The sequence below is a fragment of the Empidonax traillii genome, unplaced genomic scaffold (assembly GCF_003031625.1).
Source record: "Empidonax traillii isolate 1590-97213 ecotype Southwest subspecies unplaced genomic scaffold, ASM303162v1 scaffold872:size346822, whole genome shotgun sequence".
Classification (NCBI taxonomy): Eukaryota; Metazoa; Chordata; class Aves; order Passeriformes; family Tyrannidae; genus Empidonax; species Empidonax traillii.
This window is the reverse complement of record NW_020956065.1, coordinates 161,545-182,500: the sequence shown is the minus strand read 5'-3', so window position 1 is coordinate 182,500 and position 20,956 is coordinate 161,545. Positions and strand designations below refer to the sequence as shown.

Below are 20,956 nucleotides of genomic sequence, written 5' to 3'. Positions count from 1 at the left end.
GGAAGAAGAACAGCTAGCAATCCAAATATGAGATTGTTTTTATTTTGGTCTTTGAGAAACACAACAACAGAGTCCCTTTTCTCCTGAAAGAACAAATGAATAATTTCCTTGCTCATAAATCCAAGGCAATTTTCTGTTCTCTTCTGTTAATTGTACATTGACTTCCACACTCAAGCTTCCCTTGGTTTTGAGTTCAAATTTCCTTCTGGTACACAAAGATTTACCATTTCTTCCTCCTGTCTCTGCAGGAAGTTCTGAGAACCCTTAATCAAAGGCATCTAGTGTTTCAGATAAACAAGTTAATTCCTCACCTGATAGTTTCAATAGGGTTTTCTTATATATTTTATACTTCCTCTAACCTCCTTCACCATACCAATACACTGGCAACACAGTGAGCTTTAGAGGTAGGCTGGCTATGGAACTAAGTTCTGTGATCTGGAAACAAATACAAGCATTCCCCTATTGCATTTATGTTGGATTTACCAGTACTGGTTTCTGCCGTGATTAGAGCAGTTGGTGCTGGAAAGTCACTACTGGAGGCATGGGTAGGCCTTACATTTTTAAAAGCAACATTCTCTTTTTCAGGCAGGGTGAAGTATTGAGCCTATGGGCTATGCAAGTCACCTGAGGCTCTTTTGTACAACATAACTAAGGCTTAGACACTGATCCTTTTGTCTCGCTCACTTTGACAGATCACCCCCACATACTTCCAGGAACAGAAGAATTCTCCTATAGCAAAAATCCAGAAAACAAACTAAAAAATCCCGCAACAACCAAGCAAACAACAAGACCACCACAAAAAAAACACACCCAAACCCACAAAGTCTTTACACCATGTTCTTCTTAATCCACTTTAGTTTCCTTGAGAGTGATTGTAACATTGAATGATTCTTTTTGTGGAATCACAAAGCATGGCATGAAGAGATTATTTCTTTAAGAACTCTCATATTTCAAAAGGTTGAAGTGAAGATTTTCTCTTCCTTCAGCCTTTCAGTTCATATCTGCGAACAAAAAGTGTTCCCTCCCTGCCCAGGTCCTGTGCCTGCTCAGGACTCCCAGGGAGCTTCCTAGTGAGACCAGACTTGCTCATGAGATGAAGGAGCTTTTTAACAGGTTTTTTTTAAGGGTTTTTAAGAGGGCTCTCTTTCGAAGCTTTTATTTACTTGTTAAGTAACACATTTGTGTGTTATCCCTTCTGAAACTGATGTGGATGGAATCAGGCAGACAGCACATGTTACATTATATTATGAGGCTTAACATTTCACTAATTGCATTGACCTCCTTCTGTGAATCACAGATTATTCCCCTGCTTATAAAGCACAGCTGATTCCTTTACATAGTTGTCCATGCAATGTGATACAATCACAAAGGCCCACAAGGGGATGAAACCTCGTGATTTATCTATCCAAATGTAAGCAGACAGCATCTCCAGTTTTCATCAATACTTTGTCCACATGAACAAGATGAGTAACAAAGCTCTCTTATTTTCTGCAACTTGTACACGTATTTATTTCATAACTCTTACTTCTCTTTTAAACAGATATAACAAAACATGAATTGAAATAAGAAAAGCAGCTGATGGGCTCTGACTTGGGCATGTGGTTTTTCAGTTCCGTGAAAAGTTTCTGCAGGATGTAATGGGAGACAAAGCATCAATACAGAGACCTCAAACGGGTATGAGTCAGCCATCAGCTGACATACCAAGGACCTCCATTCAGCACCTCTGTGCTGAACTGCATCTTCTGAATGACAATGGGTCCTCTGGCTACTCATCAAGAATTTTTGCTGAAATGTCATGCTCCATATGAGCTAGGAAGAGCATCATTGCTCCTTCTTAGTCCTTTGCACTAACCCAGAGAAGGTATTAGGATAAATTCATTCTCTGTGGTAATTGGGTGTTTATTACTTTGGCCAGTTTCTCATAAATAAAAGTGCTACGATAAAGCAAATAGCCTGCTAGCTAGCTCAGGACTGAGCACAACTTACATGAAATGCCAAAGCAAATGCACTAGGAAAGGTAATTCCAAGTGCTTCAACTTGGAATTATGGTCCTGCCAATATTGGGGCCATTATGGTCCTACCAAAATTCTCAATTGCAAAACCAGCACCAGAGACAAGAGCCCGCTCAAGTCAGCACAAGTCCTTATGCTGGCTTCAGGGGACTTTGGATCAGGGTCTTTCATATTAAACCACCTGCAGCTGTGAACTTTCCTATTTATGAATAAAGCCAAAAGATCACTTCTGAACTTGAAGAACTGTGTGTAACTGACTGCTCTTTATGGCTTTTGCTCTCCATGTAGTAATCTGAGGATGAATTTTTCAGCTGATGCTTTTCACTCTCCTACGCACAAAAGCTTCCTGCTGCCAGGAGCAGAGTTAAAAAACATTATCGGCTAAACTTAAAACCCCGAAATTGCAGGCTTGTCTGTAGTTGATTGCTTCTCTAAGCTGCTCTGTTTCAAAAACAAATCTCATTACTCCCTGTATAATGATCTCATTGATCATTAAACATTGCCTTTTACTAGAGCCACAGTAACACTAGAAGGGTATTTGATTAAGAGTGGATAATTTCTTTCAAATGAATTCATGACCCTTCTGCGTACTTTTTACAAAATATCATAAACGAAGTAATGGAATATGCATGAGAAAAGCATGCTGTACATGTAGGAACATGCTTGTATTCTCACAGATGGTGTTTTAAAATATACTAAACCCTTTTTATGGTTATCTTTCAAATGAGAAAAAAAGCAAAGAGAACACTAATAAGAAGTTTGAATGTGCCAACTTTAAAAAAAAAAAAAAAACAAAACCAAAAACCAAAAAACTGGTATTTTTAATTCTCCCACAGCACTTCTCTGATCAAAAGTATTTCTAAACTTAAGCTACAGATGTCCAACACTAGGTCTGTCTGAAGGTGTCTTTTTCTGTCTGAATTTACTGCTTGCTAAAGAAGGCAAATTGGTGAGCCCTATAACATATAAACGTAAAAGGCCAAGAGCCTTTGCTGCATTTGCAGGTCTAACACTTTACAGGCCTAATATCTGTCACGAAGGGGCTTACAAATTATGAAACTTGGAATTATTCACTTCCTTTATATTTTCCTAAATGTTAATTTGCTCAAGTTTGCAATAGCAGCATAGCACTGTAATTAAACAAACAAACAAAACAAAAAAACAAGGCAGGATGGCGTGAGGAAATGAGGAAATTTCTAAGGAAGGGAACATGATGACTATACCTACATTTATAGTAAAACTGCTAACTTGAGTAGATTTATTCTCCTGGACACACAAGTAGATGCACTAAGTGTGGGTTACCAGTCTCAATAAGATGGTCGCATTTTGTGCAGTACAAAAGTTGACTCATCATAAAAGCCTAGTTGGAATTTCCCATCCAATAGGGAAAATCCTGCACTGTGGTCATGTACTAGCTCCCATTTCAGCTCTGGTGAGCTGGGCTCTTGTTGTTCCCAAAGCAAGACATCAGGACTGTAGATGTTTTTCCTGGCACACACAGAAAGCAAGCTAACTCACCACAGAGACAAACAACAAAACAGGCAACATCATGAGATACTGCATCTTGTTTCAAATCTTCTACTTAACTATTAATTCTGGGGTGCAAGGTGGAGCAACAACTGCAACAGGAGAGGTGGGGAAGGTCTGGGCACAAGTCAATAGCCAGAGTGATCCACAAGACTTTGAGAATCACAGGGCAGGAGATCTGCCCTGCAGTGTGCTGATCCCCTAATAGCCTGTGAATGCTCTGAAAGGGACATCTGTTGAACTAAATCTTGGATTTAAATTTAATCCAAGTGACTTCCTCTGCATTTATCTAGGGCTTTTGAATTGAGAGGAGAGCTGCTGTGCTGACCAAGAAAGGAGATGTATCATTTAGTTAATGTCTTTGCTTCTCTGGATAAAATACACAGAAAACATCCTTTTACTGACCTGGTGACTCCATACAATTGCCAGACACGCCTGCAGAGCTGTCCACAGGGCTCGGCTGACTACAAGAAACCTGGATGTTGCTCCATGAACAAAGGGTAAATTGTCAAAAGGCAAACTACTGACTTGTGGGACACTTTACCACAGCTCCATTTATGAAAATGCCTCTGCCACTGCTTGTGGGAAAGGTGTTGGATATGAATGGATGTCTCTGCACCCAGGTTTTATACACACTTTGTTTAATACATCATGATCTTGACTGGTTTGTTCTCCCAGCCCTGAAGTTTCCAGAAGTTGGACAGAAGTGAAAGACACTTGAATCAACAGATTTATACACAGTCCCAAGCCTGACTGCTTACAAGTGGCTGTTCAGAAAATTTTTCATGACAGCACCAGGAGCTGCAGGCCAAAAGGGCAACAGTAAGGGATAGTTTAATCTGTAAGAAAACATCAACCGAGGAAACCAAGGTTAAATCACTTCAGTGTATCACTAACTTCATTATTTTAAACTTGTATCACTTCCCATTTTAGAAAGCACAGGAATTTATTTGATTTTCCACATGTGCACTGAGCAGAATTTGGCAGAAAGGAAGAATTACTTTTTCTTTAGCAGAAACCTTGTACAGAGCTGCAGTCACCTAAGTAATAGGTGCTCCCGAGTACAGCCTCTGGAAATCCCACTGTTTGCCTAACCACACTCCCTGCAAGGCCGTCAGGTGCTCAGAGCAGCACTGAGGGGAAGGATTAACATCTACTCACAATGCTCGACCCGAGCGCAACTTCCACCAGACAGAGGCTGAGTTACCCATTTAAAACATGAGGTTAAACATTTGGTCCCAGCACAGTCCTGCCACAGATTGGAAATCTTTTCTTCCTGATCCGTGTTAAAGATTTCCTACAGCAAAGGGAAAAAGGGGTTTTTGGAACCTTGTCAGTCATTAAGGGTGTAATTGTAGCACAAAGAAATTCTTGTGCTCCATAACAACTCAATGAAAGGAAATCTTGGATTGAAGGTACAGTTTTAACTCACTAAATACCTCACATCAAAAGTAAAGCTAGATTACCAGTGTTTTTACTAACGCTTTACCACATATTATCACTAGCAACCTTGCCAAGGTAGGAGTAAACTTCTGTCTGTTGAAAAACTTCCTGGAGAATACTTTCTGCTTCCCTTTGAGAAGGATGAGAACCAGATGCCTCAACACACCACTGTGTTCCACACTCTGCTCACACGTAAAATAAATAAAACATCTAAGTGGCTCAAAATCTTGCAAATACTTTTTTGTTTCAAATTCCATTTACCTGAGCACCATAAATACTCATTCAGTTTTCTGCTAATGACGTGAGGAAAACACCTCAGACTGCTTCTCCGCAAGTGAGAGAACTGTTGTACCTGAAAGAGGCTGCTTATTCAACGATCAACAATTAAAAACTGGAGAAATATGGTGCTACTTAAACCACTTTAAACTTCCCTTTTTGTAACGCACTTGAAACTACCATTCCTAAGTTGACATGCTGGAGAAAAGGAATGTTAAATCGTAAGTCCGCAGCAAAGGTAAATCCAAAAGCACAGAATGCCACCATTAAGGTAAACCTCAGCAATTTGGCTCACCACACAGATTACACCAGTCCCAACTGGAAGACACTTCGGGGTTCTTTTTGTAATTTTTCTTTTAGCTCTAAAGGCTGCTGGTGATTGAAAAGTCAGCTGTGGACACCAGGGAAAAACATGTATTACGTGGAAATGAGTTGACCTGTGGCAAATGATTAATGGTGTGAACTATAAGAATCTGGCATATTCTCATCCTAGGGGAGAGTGCTTTGGCTAGCACTTGCACCTGTGGAGAACACCCACGACTGTTTTATTTATAAAAAACAAATGAGGCCTCAGAGCAGATTTGTGTAGTACACATCAGACCTATCTCTTCAGCATAAGAAAGCTTTGCTCCATTGCTGTTGCTTTCTGGTCACAAGCTCAGAGGAAAGCAAAGTACAGCAGCACTGAATGGCTTTGCTAAGGCCAAAGTACAAATGAAAAGAAAGAGAAAAAAACAAACAGTAAAGCACAAAATTCACAACAGATAAGAAACAATAACATCCCAAAGCCCTAAGTTCTAACGTGCATTACTCACGGACTGAGCTTGATCTTTACCCTTCTTCACTGATAACAAAAAATAACCAAACCAAAACAAAAACCAATTCAACTAAAGTCACACTTTGTTCTTTATGTAAAAGTGAGATTGCAGCTATTTAAGGTATTGTTCTAGAATTAGATCAGATATTGTGGGGCTTCACATGAGTTAGAAATAATCCAAGAAAGACATTTCTTGACTTGTTCCACACTTCTTACATTTAGAAAAAACACCCATTGTCTGACTCAGCTCACCAGTGCCTGTGCTTTTAATAATTATTATATATTTTTTAAATGGTACTTTAAAATGTTTCTTATCTTTGAACACCGGCTGAAAAACTCCAGCACACAATTTGCTGTATTAGTCCCAAAAGTCACCAAACTTGCTTGTTATCTGAGAAAATGATGAATTTGCTGTGTGTGTGCCTGTGTATGAGAGGGGGGGAGAGAGTGAGTAATGAAGGCATACTTGTCACGGGGAGTGGTTTGCATATTAATAAACACTGCTTGAGCATATAAAACCCTTTTCCACCGAGGTCAGCACTCAGAGGGACTCGTGTGCGCTGAGGAAGGGACCACGTATCACTGCACCAGAGTGAGTTCTGTTTCAGCTTCACTTACTGCCGCAGCCTCTCTTTCCCCTTTCTTCTTTTAATCCTACTCTGCCCTTCCTAGGGCTACTGTTATAGTGGCTGTGTGGGGGTTAGTTTCATCAGATTAGTTACATCTACATGTAGAGCAGGTACTGACTGAGACTATTTAATTTTTAGATTTTTGTTCAGTTTATTCAACAAGAGTCTCTGACGACCTGCATAGAAAGGGATAACCGGGAGCACTACAGGGTGTCTGCAAGTATAACTCAAGTATCTCATCTATATGCCTTCTTTGCTACTTTCAGGCATCTTTCAACAGCCTGCTTTACTTAAAACATCTGTACAATCACATGCACTGCTAAAATCAGACTTTACTAGAAATAATGAACTGCTTTCTAGAGGCAAAAAGGCAGATCAGTAGCCTGCTGGTACATCAAGCCCCCATTTCTCATCAGTGCCTTATGTAATCAGTACTGAGCTGCTTTGGTAGTCAGGCAACGTGTCAGGGTACTTGGCAAAGAAAATACAACCTCATCAGCAAAAAGCTGGAGTGAGGAAGCTCTGGGCATTCTGCAGGGAGTTTTCAGTAAGCGAAAAACGATTTTAAACCAATATTCCATTAGATGTAAAGGCTGGCTTCTATGCGTTCACTTACATAACCAAGTCAAATCTAGGCTAATGTCAGAGAAATTAGACGAACATTAGGCAGCACCAACCAATTCGTCTAGGGCATTTTTGTGCACTGTTCTGTTCATTTTTCAAATTCCTGTCTTTTGGTTCACCAATGGATTAACATAACCTGGTCCTAATTCCCACCATCATTCTCTAGAGGAAAAAACCTCCTGTATCTGCTTCCACTGGCTGCATTTTCCTCCTTAACAAAACACAGGGGTTTTTTTGCTGTTGATTTTTGTCTTTTCCTTCAAAATGATACTCTGAATAGCTGTTAAGGATTTTTTTCTTTAAATTCCAACTGCTGTAATTTGCCTCTGTACATAATCCTCCTGTACACATTTTGTCTGTTAAAAGCTCTCTTTTGTTCACTGCTCATTGCAAACTATCCAAGTAAACAAACTATCTTTCCTGGGCTTCTGTACTTCTTAGAACTGCTTGTAAACACTAGTACTTTCATACTCAAAAGCTGCAACGTTTGTAAAGAAAACAAAACAAAAAACCATAGAGGTCTTTCGCAAGTTTACTTCTGTTTATTCTTTCGTTTTCTTTAATCCAAAATAGAATCCACCTCTCCCTAAAAATGGGTACATCCTGTAAATTATTCACCGCTGCAGATGCACACATGACGAGGCACACAATCAAATCTATTTGGATAGAAATGAAACTGAAGTTCTCCAAATTGTAAGCTGAAAACGTACACCAAGTTATTCTTATAGTTCTGGGCTTGTGCACAGGTAAGCACATTAGCCAGTCACCTTCAGTGCAGCACACTCCCGTGCCAGTGATGAACATGCTCTGCTGCTCTAAGGGTTTTCTCTTAAGGTTTCTGGTTGCTATCTTTCACACACAAACTTCTCCAGAGCAGTTAAAAAGCAGAAGTAATTGAAGTCGGTGCTCACTTTCAAAACACCTTTGATCAAAATCTCCCCAGAAAGTAATTACACTGCCCAGGAGCCATTGACATACTAGGATATGTTAGATTAGCAAGGGGCACGCTGTGCCACTGAAAGCTATTTGCACCACCTAAAGACTTATATATGCTGCAAATCTCAAACAGGTGATTTTTTTTTTTTTTAACCTTATGACAGTTAGTCCAAGAGAGGGAGAAAAAGAAAAAGGGAAAGAAAAATCTGCTAAATCCCACATACACATTACGAAGTGCCAATATTTTGAAGAACCTTGCTTATCTGGAGTTAATCTGCTAAAACTCCCCCTCCTAAAAAAAGCTACAACAATGAATTGGGAAAAAAAAAAGAAATGCCTAATTTTTTATCTTTTTAGAAGAAACTAAAAATGTTGCTGGAATGATTCAGTAAAGCATAAGCATGGAATGAAATAAGAGAGAAAATAAGGACATTGAGGAGTGGAAGTCTTTGTATTAAGCTTTGGTTTTGGGTAGCAGATGGCAAAGGGAGAAGGTGAACAAAGAGAGGTATACAGGAAGACAATGGTTTGAGCTGTCTTGCAATGTTGATGTTTGACAACAGGAAAAAATAAACGTGGGACACTAGCCTCTGTAAATCTATATCTCAGGTAAATGAGCACTTTTTTTTTGGGGGGGGGGGGCAGGGTACTCTGGGGCAGAGCAGGGAACATACAGCAATGGGCACTGCCCCAGAGCTAGACTCTACCTCGTGTTTCCATGAACAAAGATGAAATAGGCTGAAAAATGCTGCTCAGAAAGTGCTTTCCTCTTAAGCGTAGGGACAACAGGTTAGGGTTTTACATACTGAGCAGGTTGTGACTGTAACTCACAGAGTCTTGCACATTTATCAGTTATGGCCAAATCTAGGTGGTTCCTAGGTTTCTGGCTGGGTGTTGGGCAGGGCTTTAGGTCCATGTTTCCCTGCACTAGTCCTCCCAAGAAAATTGGCAATACCTGCAGAGCATTTTAGCAAGGTTCTGGGTCTCCTCGGGCTCACTCTGGCTGAGAAAACAATTCCAAAATATCTGAAAAGACTTGAAATCTCTGTCCTGGCCCACTGTGCTGGTGCCTCCTAGGTGGGGTGGCAACATGCCAGGGCAGAGCAGAAGGACACCAGGAATTTGTGAGCAGGAGATGTAGCAAGGGATGCTGGAGAACTCTGAGAAGTGAATAAAACCTTGCCCAGTCAAATCCGTACAGGCTACAGGGATCATATATAGTGCTTAAAAGCCTATCTAGTTCTTTCTTTCACACCTGCAATTTTATTTTTAGTAAACTGTATAGTGGATTCACAATACGCAACAGTTCAAGAGCAAGGCAGCGTAGACTAGCAGAGGGAAGGATTTGATGCTTGTATTCCCTTTGTACATATACACCCACACATACAGACATGGCTGAGATAGAAAAAGCCTCCCTTTTTAACATCCAAGGAAAGATGTTAGGCGGATAAGACAGTTGTTATACAAATTACTGTCCTGGGAAAGCTCAAGAGCTTGGGAAACGGACATGAAATTATCCTGGCAAAACCAGCAGCTGCCTTTGGAGAGCCAGCTAAACAACTTAATACACAGTAACATCACTCACAATCGAGCTCTGTACTTTGTAGGAATATCACAAAGTGCTTCTGATTCATCTGAAGACTACAGAGGCAGATGTGAGGCATGAATTTTACAGGAATGACTGGTGTTGGCAAGAATTAAGATTATTTAGGCTTTTGTTCTACCACAAAATGCTTCAGGGAATTCTTAAAACACCTGATGAGGAAATGAAGACTTAAATAGTTTCTCCTGAGAAATTATCCTAACCACTCCTTTGTCTGCATCTTTTCTGAGATCTCTCCTCTTGCAGTTTTACTTACCACTATTTCATGGTCTCAGGTGTGCAATTTATTCATCTAACATTCATTACAGCTTTGGAGGCTGCACAAAACGATTTCAAAAGTCATTTACGTAAATCTGGGATGAAAGTAGATACAAACGAAAAGAGTGAGGATAAGACAGAAAGCAAAGTCACCACAGATGCTCAGGCCCTAAATGAAAGAGCCTGGCAAGCCAGGCAGAAGGAGTACACTGACAAGGTGGCTGAGTGAATACCTTTCTGTTACCACCTCCCTGCCTCCTTGTACCTGCTGACATGTAGGAGCTCCCTCACTCACTTCAGTTCAAATGAATGGGGTGAACTTCAAATATTCCAATTCTTATCAGTTTGACTGCAGTTGCTTAAGGGGCAATCACATGAAGGGCAACAGCTACAAAGTCAGCTTTGAGAAATCCAGTGGGGCCTGGTGATCTCCTTCAACAACAGCCTTGACAGTGAACACTCATTCACTGTCCACTCAGAGTAGACTCTCTAAAAAAACCTCTCAAGAATAAGTATTCTTCTTATCCTCCTCTACATTGTGGCTTTTTGTTTGTTTGTTTAATTAAAAAAAAACTTTATTAAAAAAAGTGGGTTTTTTCCCTGCGTTCTTGAAGGATTTTTCTAGAGCTCTGATTTTCCACATCATCAAACCAAGCTTGGAGCTTCCTCAGACAGATAATTGCTTTAATGTCTCGTACAGCCCCTTCTCTTAAGCCCACATATTGACAGATCAGGCTTTGCTCACAGAGCAGACTTTTACTCATCAGGTCACTTAACATACTCATTAATCATTAGTACTACTCAATAATACCAATGCTTTTAAACTTCTCATTTTAGGAGGCTGATTTCCCCCAGAGGTCATAAATCAACAGCACACCGGGTAAAGACATGCAAAATCCCTCTAAAAAAAATTTCTACCTCTCTATGCTTTAAGTCATGCATATATCTAACCTTGAAAATCATGCTAAGAATTATGAGGCCACAACCATTATATTTGGAATTTGTTATTTCAAAACTCAACCTGCCTCAAATTGCATAAACATTTACTTCAGTTGATTTGTGTACAGAAAAGGGTGTGGAGATTTTTTTCTCTTTTCTCTCCTAGGTCCAGATTGCTATCTGACAGAAAAATAAGAGATCAAATTAAAATGTTTATTTTCTATAACTGGAGTGGAGTGGGAAAAGAAACTATCAATTTTCAAAAACAGAGTTTATGTCAGACTGACAGCTGACTGAAAATATTTAGAATTACTTGGAGGTTTTAACTGTATTCTCTGTCAAAACAGACTACTATAAAAATCTTCCACTGGAAGATTTGTACTCTTCCATTAATCTGCCAATATTCTTGAATCCTTCTCCCCCAAAAGACAGGCAGAAAACATCTTATTTTCTTTGCTAAAAAAAAGGGATTAATAGAAACATCTTTTATAAGAATACCTTTACACACACAAATCGTCAAATCATTACTATTTTTAGATTTCAAAGGCTGAAAATCTCCTAAATCTCTAATATTTTTGACTCTGTGTTAGAAGATGAATAAGTTTATGTCCAAGGAAAGAAAAATGAGCATTTTTCCTTTTTAGCTGAACAATAAGAGAGGACCATGTGATTTTTTATTCTCCATGTCTTAACAACAATCCCAAAGTAATTAACTTCCCCATTTAGGGAACATAGCACATATCTCTCAGTTTTTCCCAGGTAAAGCCAGAAGTGAATTGCTTTAGCATTACTTACATCTGGATAAACAGCTTGGATTAAGCCTCAAAAACGAGGAGTGAGAAAGTGACCAACAACCACCCCACGTCTGGTTCTTGCTGGCATGACCCAATTTCTTAGCATTAAACTTTCCTCTCCAGAAAGGATCATGATTTCTCTTTGTACTTTTCGCTCAAAATTTAGACAGAAAATATAAATATATAGAATAACTTTTCACCAAAGGAAAAAATTTAAGGTATTCCTCCAACAACCAATTTGATTAGCAGCCAGGAGGAGAGCAGCACCACGTCTTGCAGGCAAGGGCAAGGCTGCTTCCCAGCTGGCTCCTGCCTTTTCAGCATTGCTCAAATGGGAAAACATAACCAAGCAGGCCTTTCCCCAAACCCTTCTGACCATTATGTTAGGTTGGTTAGATAAAAGGAAAGAAGTTCTGCACATAGACACTTTCTGTCTTTCCTACTTTGCAAAGTGCATTTTATAACGTTATAGCTGTGGAAGCCTTTCTTTACTTGCCTTCTACAGAAACTATTTGAGTCTTGTCTTTCTTGTTCCTTCCTCTGAAATTAAAAAATTTTTAAAAAATGAAGGCAGAAAGACTCACTGGACAGGCAATCATTTTTTAAAATTGAGAAGGGAGAAAGCTGCTTTAATGCTCAGTTCTTCAATTACAGGGCTGAGGAATTCACATGAATGAGAAGGACACTAAGCAAGACAGGCAAAATTGGACTTAATATTCCTAATGTTTCTGAGGTGAAACAAGGCAAACTAAGTCACTTTCCTGGTTAAAAAAAAAATTTTCTTGGTACTCTGTAATTAACACAACCCTCCCCAACCCCTAAGGATCGGAACCAAAAATCCATTCTTCATACATGGATAGGTCACTCCTGGATAATAATCTATGGCAAATCTCTCATTTAATGTGTAAAGACTCTTTTGTCTGTATATACAGACATAGACCCAGGCAGCTCCTCTCCTTTCCTTTTCTAAATTGGGTTTCTTAATTGACATTATTACTACTTGGCCCTGTCACTGGGAGTAAGGAAGACAGGGAAGTTTTCCCCCTGAGATCCCAGTGTTACCATTAATGGAAAACATTCAGCTGATACTGGTTATAAGACTTACAACTGTACATCAAGGACATCACAGAAATATACGAGTAAATGTTTGAATTGGGTGAAATTGCAGTGCCCCCTCCACCCAGTAGGATACCCAAATCAGGCTGTTGTGTCTGTGCCTCTTCCAAACCTACTCATCTGATTTTCAGGACAATTTTGCAGAAACATCTCATAAAGAAGCAGAAAATGCTTTGAAAACAGCACTTAAAAAAAAAAAAATCCACAAAACTTTTCACCTTTAGCTTGTTTAGTGCACAAACTCCATTTCACATTTCATAAAGCAAGATGTTTCTTGGCAGAAAGATACTTGTAGGCTTAAGTGAGTGGAAGCTGATTTGCTGTTATATTTTCATTCTATAAAATAATGAAAATGGAATATATAATCAGTGCCAGCAACTCAAACAATTCAAATTGATATAACAGCTTAATCTTACAATAAAATAATCTTACCATAAAATAAAGGTATCCATTGACTGAGTTATCCCTCCTCAGTCATCGCCAGGGTCTGGTTGCAATTCAAGAGAGGACAATGACACTTGGCAACTGAAACCTCCACCTTCTCCTTTTAGGCAGGCCCACGGCCAGGGCATCATTGCATCAGGTACTAACTGCAGTGCTTTCCATCAGTGACTCCTAATTTAATGAAGAGCCCTCCTGTTAAATAAATATAAATACAGGGCAATGCATCGTCTCTTCCAGGCAGATAGTTAGAGTCCACATTTTTAGAAGTGCCCAGATGAACCTCAACCCAACCCTGCTGGTCTTACTTGCTGAAGGGAAACAGCTGGGCTTTTTTACATCCTCTAACAATGATGCAACCTTAAGGCATGAAAACCTTTAATTTCTTGCAGTGCAAAGTAAAATTAAAGGGGACATTGCACCATAAGCTCTTTGTCAGACTTTGGGTGGATGTGAACGCAGAGCTCAACTTAGCTAGTTTCTCTCCCTCTGGCCCCAGCTCAGGGAAAATTTTCTCCTGGCTTGTCACCTCAAATATTAATAACCTTATACAAGAAAATATAATTAAGTGCTCCATTTTGTTTTGGGATTTTTTTTTTAATTTTTTTTCTGAATTCACATGCTGAGTATGTGCATTCATGTTTTGGTGTCTTTCATTAGCCTGAAGGACATTTCCTTGTATTACCTTGAGGGCTGAATTTTCCAGAATAGAGATGAAACACTGCTCCTCTACAAAGCCCAGGAGAGTTTTGGTGCTTAATCTTCTAAGGCAGCAGCTCAGGCTGCGCATGCAGAATCAAATTGTGGATAGCAGAGGCTGCCTGTGCTGGGTTGCACTGGGCACACACCTGAAACTCATCCTGAGCAGTTTTCATTCTGCCAGCACTTTTCCTCTTCTCTACTAGTGCTATCCGGAACTCAGCATTTTACTTCTCAGAGAATGACACTGATTCCTTCCTGGGTTCTGCTTTTACACTCTGATCTTGCTTGAAGTTTTCAAATTGATTGTTCAGTCCTGCTTCATCTGGAATCAAAGCATCTCAAGTTCATCGGGAAATACAGTATCTCCACAAAGCCACGATCAGTTTTAAATTATTTGAAATCCGTCCTAGGGTGTCTTAGACACTTGTAACTCCACCCTGAAATTTGACTCGTGAGTAACTCAGAGGATGCCATCTTTTACACATATTTGACCTTCTCTCAGACTTCTCATTTGATTTTGTCACTAAGTGGCTCCAACAGCTGAATTTAATCATGAGATCCACTAATCTTCTGTTTAAAGGTATGTTAAAGCCAGTTAAGCTGGCTTTCAGAAAGTCACAGAGGAAAGCTAAAAAAATCAGCTAAGCAGGTCAACAACTTGAAAGTATTGAAGCTAATTTAATACTAAATTTAAACCAGTTGGGTTCACAGCTTTGAAAGCTGTGTGTGACGAAACTGGGACTGAAGTGCTGTCAGTGGATGGCAGGGCAGGTGTACAGGGGCGTCTGAGCTGTGCATTCGCCAGCTAGAAAGTGAAGAAACACTGCTTAGATGGCAGGTTTATTGGTGAAAGGTAGATCAGCCCCCTTCTGCATTTATACACACCTGGCTTTGCAACAAACTCACCCAAAGAGATTTAATAGCGCTAAGCAGGTGGATAAATGCCTGCAAGTCTAGGCACCGAGGTCCACCCATCACCAACATCTTCCAGTATTTTTAAGCCAGGACTAGCCTAAAAAAAGAGAAATAATTTTAAATAGTTAAATAGTCCCCCTGCCAAAAAAACCCCAAAACCAAAAGACCCCAAACAAACAAAAAAACCCCAACCACAAAACAAACCTCAACCCCCAAAGCATGAACTCTAAGACCCCAGATAGACCTGTTTCCTCTGGAAATGACATTTTTCAATGATTCAGTAATTCTGACTGTTTTTTGAATGATTTTAATTTGTTCTTCATGATCCACTCCTTTACAAAACACACTGTGTAAATGAGGTAAAGGAGGACAAGGGAAAAAATCCAAAACCAACTTACTTTGTATGTTTGGTAAAAAGCTATTCTGAACACAACCATTTCTTTCATTTAGAAACTTATCTGTAATTGTTTAGGAAGCACCACTCCTGACATTTCACAATAAATACAAATAAAAAATAAAACCTACAAACATTTACAAAAACATGCTTACAATAAAGCTATAAAGGCTTTTAAAATGTCAAGTATTTTTAGTAAACTCTTTGTAGGGTTGGTTTTGTTTTGGGTTTTTTTTTTGGTTCATGGATGGAAAAAAATTTATAATCCCCAAAGTGCATCACCACTACAAATATTTGATTACTCCTTACGGTGTGCTCATTAGAAATTTGTTTAGTTTTGCTTTAGACAATTCAAACAATAGTTTCCACATGCTTCCTTGACAGACCAGAATATTCCACAATCTAGTATAACAGCCAGAGAGACTTCCTGATCTTCAGCCAAAATTCCTGTTTCTTTACATCATCTCACTACTCCTGATTAGACAAGTCTTTGTATACAAAGTTCTCCCACAGCAAGAATTAGTCTCTTTCAACACACTCACCTACAGAAATGTTAGGCCTCAGTCATCTCCAGCCCGCTCTATATGCAGCTGTTTACTCCCTTCTGCATGGCAGTACCTTAAAATCTATGATTCTTGTGCTCTTAAAAGCCTTACAGCTGCCAAGAACTTTTTGCTAACACAGGGCTAAGTGGGCCAGAGGTAGCCAAGATACTGGAGCCAGGTGTGAGTGGTGTACTAAGCGCAGGGCACTGGAACTGCTACGATTGTTTATGAAAGAAGCTCTGTGGGCACACCTAACGAAGGGAAGCATACACTGGATTTTGTATGTTAAAGGTCGTATCCTCTGCAAATGTAGACTGAATCAGCAGTAGTTGCTTGTGTCTAAAAAACCCAAAAAGAATCAAGGAGGCTTTTTTTTTCCCTTTTACTGCCAAATCATTGTGATGTCTAATTTGAATCTCAGATAACACATCCTTCTTTAAAAATGCCATTTCTTGCTCTCAAATGACAACATCAAATCAGAAGCGGGGACAAATGGGAAGAAAAAAACCCCAACAATCTCATTCTCTGTTCTTACTTCGACTTTGTAAACTTATAATCCAAATTTATCCTGCATAAAAATAGTCTAATGTTATATAAGCACAATAAAGCATAAAAAGTAATTAATCTGGGCATAAAATTTGAAAATATACTTCTGCCCCTTACCTAAACCATGCAACTCATTTTGTCTGCAGCATCCCTGTTTTATACAGTGCAAAGGAAAACACTTGACTTAGAAAACAATAATTACAGTGGTGTCTTTGTTTTGAAGCACTTGTGGCAACTCTTTGTTCCTGCTTCTCTACTAGGCCATCACATGCGAAAAGTCTCCTTTTACTAACAAGCTCTTCCAAGTCTGGTGTGTGCAGTAGGGGAACAGACAACTTTCACAGTAAGTGAAATAGCCTCTAAGTGAGCTCATTTGGTATGATATATATTTTGTGGTTTTTTTTTGCTTTTGTTACTCTTAGGACAGAAAGTAGATGTTTTGACTTTTTGAGGAGCAAGTGGTAAAAGTAATTTGCTCTTTTCAGTGCGAGTTAAAGGCAGGCTTTCTATTTCTGAGCAAGGAGATTTCCATTCTAAGGCCAAAGCTGATGATACATCTGCCTTCAAGCATGTGTTTTCAAGGGCTATGACTAAACAGAGGGTTGTTTCTGTTGCAAGGTTATACAGTAGCATTCACTCACTGAAAAAGGAGAGTTCCCTTCCTGTCCTAGTGCAGATTATCTGTGTTGCATGTTATCTTACTAACACTCTGATGTAAGAATGGTAAATGACATGCAAAGGCTACTTTAAAGCCAAAAGGAGAAAGGTTTTTGCTTTGGGTGAGGAGGCAGATGGTTGTTTTACTATCCTTTAGCCAGCACATTTAAACCTCAGCTGAGCTCATAGATCTCTCTCAATAAAGTGTGTGCAGAATTACTTTTGATTTAAAACAACCATATATGTTTTCCTTTCCTGAACCATTCTTGCTGTACAAACTCCCAGATACTTTGTTTTGCTGCCTGTTACACTCAAAAACAAATAGAACCTTCCTGTTACATGAAGTAACAGTCTAACTAGAACTGAAGTAAAAAGAAAAAAAAAAACAAACCCAAAACCAAACCTCATGAAAACCTAACAAAGTAATTTCAAGCTTTTTCTTGGCTTCTGTACAAGAAACTGAAAATTCGGTGACAACTGGTTTCCATAGCAAAATTTCCATCTAAAATAATTTTGGTCAACTGCCTACACAACTATAACAGTAATTAATGAGGAAAAAACACAACAGTTTAGCAGTTCTCATAATTTGGTCTTGGATGAAGGTCTCTATAAGCAACAGGGGCTGAGCAGAACGCGCTTGGACAACATTGTTGCTCAAGACAGCAACTATTTTCTGCTATAGTATATGATTTTAGATTTGCACTCTGGAAAAAAAAAAAAAAAACGAAACAACAAAACTTTATAAAAATGGCCTGAGTTTGGAGTCACAAGAAAAATAAATGAAAACTAAAAATTCCTAATATGTCTGTAAAAAAATCAAGCTATCTTTCCAGAGATGAATAAGGAGGAACTGAAGGTTCAGCTGTCACTGTGTGTGTCTGCATGCTGTGGGTGAGAAACGCAGAACAAAAAGGTGCGGGTAATGCAATGATTGCAAAGTACAACACACCGTGGCTTGGTGTAATATTTCCTTTGCGTTGTACAAGCAGTGCCTTTTGAAAACAAGCGCAGGGTGTGCTTCTGCAAAAAGGACTTAAGTTACTCCTGTCTAAAGCCACTCGGTGTCCCCCCTCCCAGGCAGCCAGGATGCCACAGTACAAGCTGACCTACTTCAACCTGCGAGGGCGAGCAGAAATCAGCCGCTACCTGTTTGCCTACTCGGGAAAGAAGTATGAAGACCACAGAATAGAAGCGGCAGACTGGCCCAAAATCAAACCAAGTAAGTGGCACGGGTTCTTACAGCCAAAGCTCCACCAGAAATGCTGTCAAAAAGCAAAGCAATTTAAGAGGCATCTGTATGTTTCACAAGCAGAAATACAGCTGCTTTCTGGTTTTATTTAAGCCTATGGGAATTTTATGGTGAGACAGGCAAAATGTCATTCCTGATGCTCTTGAAGAAGTCTGGATCCAAACCTTCAGGAAGTCTAAAATTACTTACCTGCTGTCATCCAGCTGGGCTTCTACTTCTTATCAATTCAGTACAGATTTTGTCCACCTAAGGATAGCTAAATGAGTGCTGGTCTTCTCAGCTTCTTTGGAGAATTTGGTCTCAAGGACCACACCTCAGCCTCCACACTGGGTATTAGACAGCCAAATTGGAAAGAAGTGTCAGGAAGGACACTCCTTTGTAACCAGAAAGGTTTTCAGAGAAGGAAAGTGATGAGAGAAAACACAAGAAATTAGTTGATACAGCAACGTTAAAAAACAAAAGAAACAAAAGAAACGCTAGAAAATAATATTTACTAAGAACAAACCCTACCAGCCTCAGAGTACCCTGCAGACAATTGTATCCCATCCATTTAATGTTTTTTAGTTAAAATAACCCGTTTTCAGCCATTAAAGGTATTTGTAATTTCTGTTTATTAAATTAGCCTTAGTTCAAATGAAAGAGACCTTGAGTTTGAAGACAGAGTGTGAAATCAGAGAAATCTGTGTTTTCATGTCCTGGATTAGGCCTGTGTTCTGCTACATGGGCTATGATTTTTCTCATCCAGAATGAAGGAAAGTTTGGAGAAAAGGCACAACAAATGTACAAGGTGATTTCTATTCATTAAACAATGTTTGTTGATAGGGTTTCACACCATTTCATAAGCCCAGCCAGAAGGCTATCAAATACTTGTAGGGTGTAGTTAAGTTTGTTTTTTCCTGTTTGCAGTGACTTGAATGACAAATAGTTAAGCATCACTCCAAGTGGCAGCTGAACCCTTCTGTGGTGCTCAAACCTAGAAGACACTGGCAAACTACCCACAGAGAATAAAGCAGTGGAAATGTAATGTTTTCAGTTAGGGATGACTGACTTTGGAAACATTTTCTTTATAAGAGCTTAAGCCTGCTGACATGTGGTATAGCTTATTTCTCTCCCGCTACAATTCTCAGGGAAGCAGGGTGGAAACTAAAGGTGAGATTAAGAATTCAAGGACCTGATGAAAGCTCTGCATAGGTCTTTCGTACATATTCACATGTGTGCACACTCACTAATGTCCTGAAACAAAGTTGAGAATGTAAGTTAAGTATAATTTTATGTAGAGTCTTGCATACTTATTTTTAAGTAAAACAAATAAAAAAGACAAAGCATAATTAGTCAGTTAAGGGCTACAGAGGCATTTATATCCTAGGACAAGAAGTTCTAATAGCAAGTCTATCAGACAAGGTAAAAGCACTGCACCTCTCTTTAAATGTTGTTGATGCCCCCAGTGCCTGAGCCAGTGCAAGAAACAATACAGAAAAATTCTTCCCATGCTTTTCTTCAGTATTCACATCATGAACCTCCCAGTGAAGTTTTATGTGTACAGTACTTGTTCACTACAGTGCTTACTACTATGCTTACTACTGCTTACAGCACCATTACCACCAAAACACTGGGAGCAGAGGCACCCTAAAAATCCTAAACCATACAGTTTGTAGCTGTATCTGCTGCATTAACAAATGGTGGTTAACTTATTTGACCATGGGTTGTCTTTGTTTCCCTTTCTGTGATGCAAAAATTTGCTAGCAGGTTTACCAAGGGTTAATTAAGAATTTTCATTTTCTCTGCATAATGGCCTTTTGCAGCAGCCTCTATGACTGATCCCTGGAAGAAATTCCAAAGCAGATAAGAAGTTTAGCAAAATGTGGGGGCTGCTGCTCTCAGATTTGTGAAATCAGCTGTGTAAAATTTACGCTGGCCTAAGAGTTCTTTGAATTTCAGACTTCTGTAGAAACCCAGTTAGTCAGAGGATGGGAACTGGAACATATTGTGCTAATTGACCAGGAAAACATACACCTACAAAGAAATAGTTGGATGCATGTCTGTAAGTGCTATTACATTTTATGGCAGGTTACTAAACTCCTGCTCTGGAAGGTTCCCTAAATCCTTAGCTGAAGCACCAATGGAATGGTGCCATCTGCCACCCAGTGACATTGGTATTACAGACAACATGTTTGTCAACTAGAACAAGAGTAAAGGTTTCCTGCATCCATGAAAATGTATTGCTGCTAAGGAAATTGTCTGGAGATCATGTAACTGATAACTACCTCCTCCTTTTTGAAGCAATGGTATTTCTCATAGTTACTCATGGCATTTCCAGACAAAGCATTCTCCCACAGGCAAACCATTCAGCAAAACTCTGAATTAAAGGTAGCAACAGGGCTCTGGAGTAAACAGCCAAGACCAATAGCAAGACCAATAGCCAGTGCCCCAATCTGCCCCAAGATACCTAAAGCCTAACTTTGCTGGCCCTGACTCAGCACAAGAAATGGTTGCCTTCTGGCTAGGGACTAGGTTGTACAGCACAGATGCATCA

The 20,956-nt window shown here is 39.4% G+C and overlaps 1 protein-coding gene across 2 annotated transcripts in view; it reads left to right on the top strand.

Annotated features, from left to right (window-relative positions):
* The first annotated feature begins 6,576 nt into the window (after positions 1 to 6,576).
* Positions 6,577 to 20,956, top strand: part of HPGDS (hematopoietic prostaglandin D synthase) — a 28,684-nt gene continuing 14,304 nt past the window's right edge. The window contains exons 1-3 of one of the 2 annotated variants that reach the window (XM_027902421.1): positions 6,646 to 6,667; positions 9,872 to 9,954; positions 18,252 to 18,393. In XM_027902421.1, the coding sequence (XP_027758222.1) occupies positions 18,261 to 18,393 (133 nt within the window). In that variant the 5' untranslated portion in view covers positions 6,646 to 6,667; positions 9,872 to 9,954; positions 18,252 to 18,260. Of the gene's footprint in view, positions 6,668 to 9,871; positions 9,955 to 18,251; positions 18,394 to 20,956 lie in introns of both variants that reach the window. The other variant, XM_027902420.1, reaches the window with a different exon arrangement.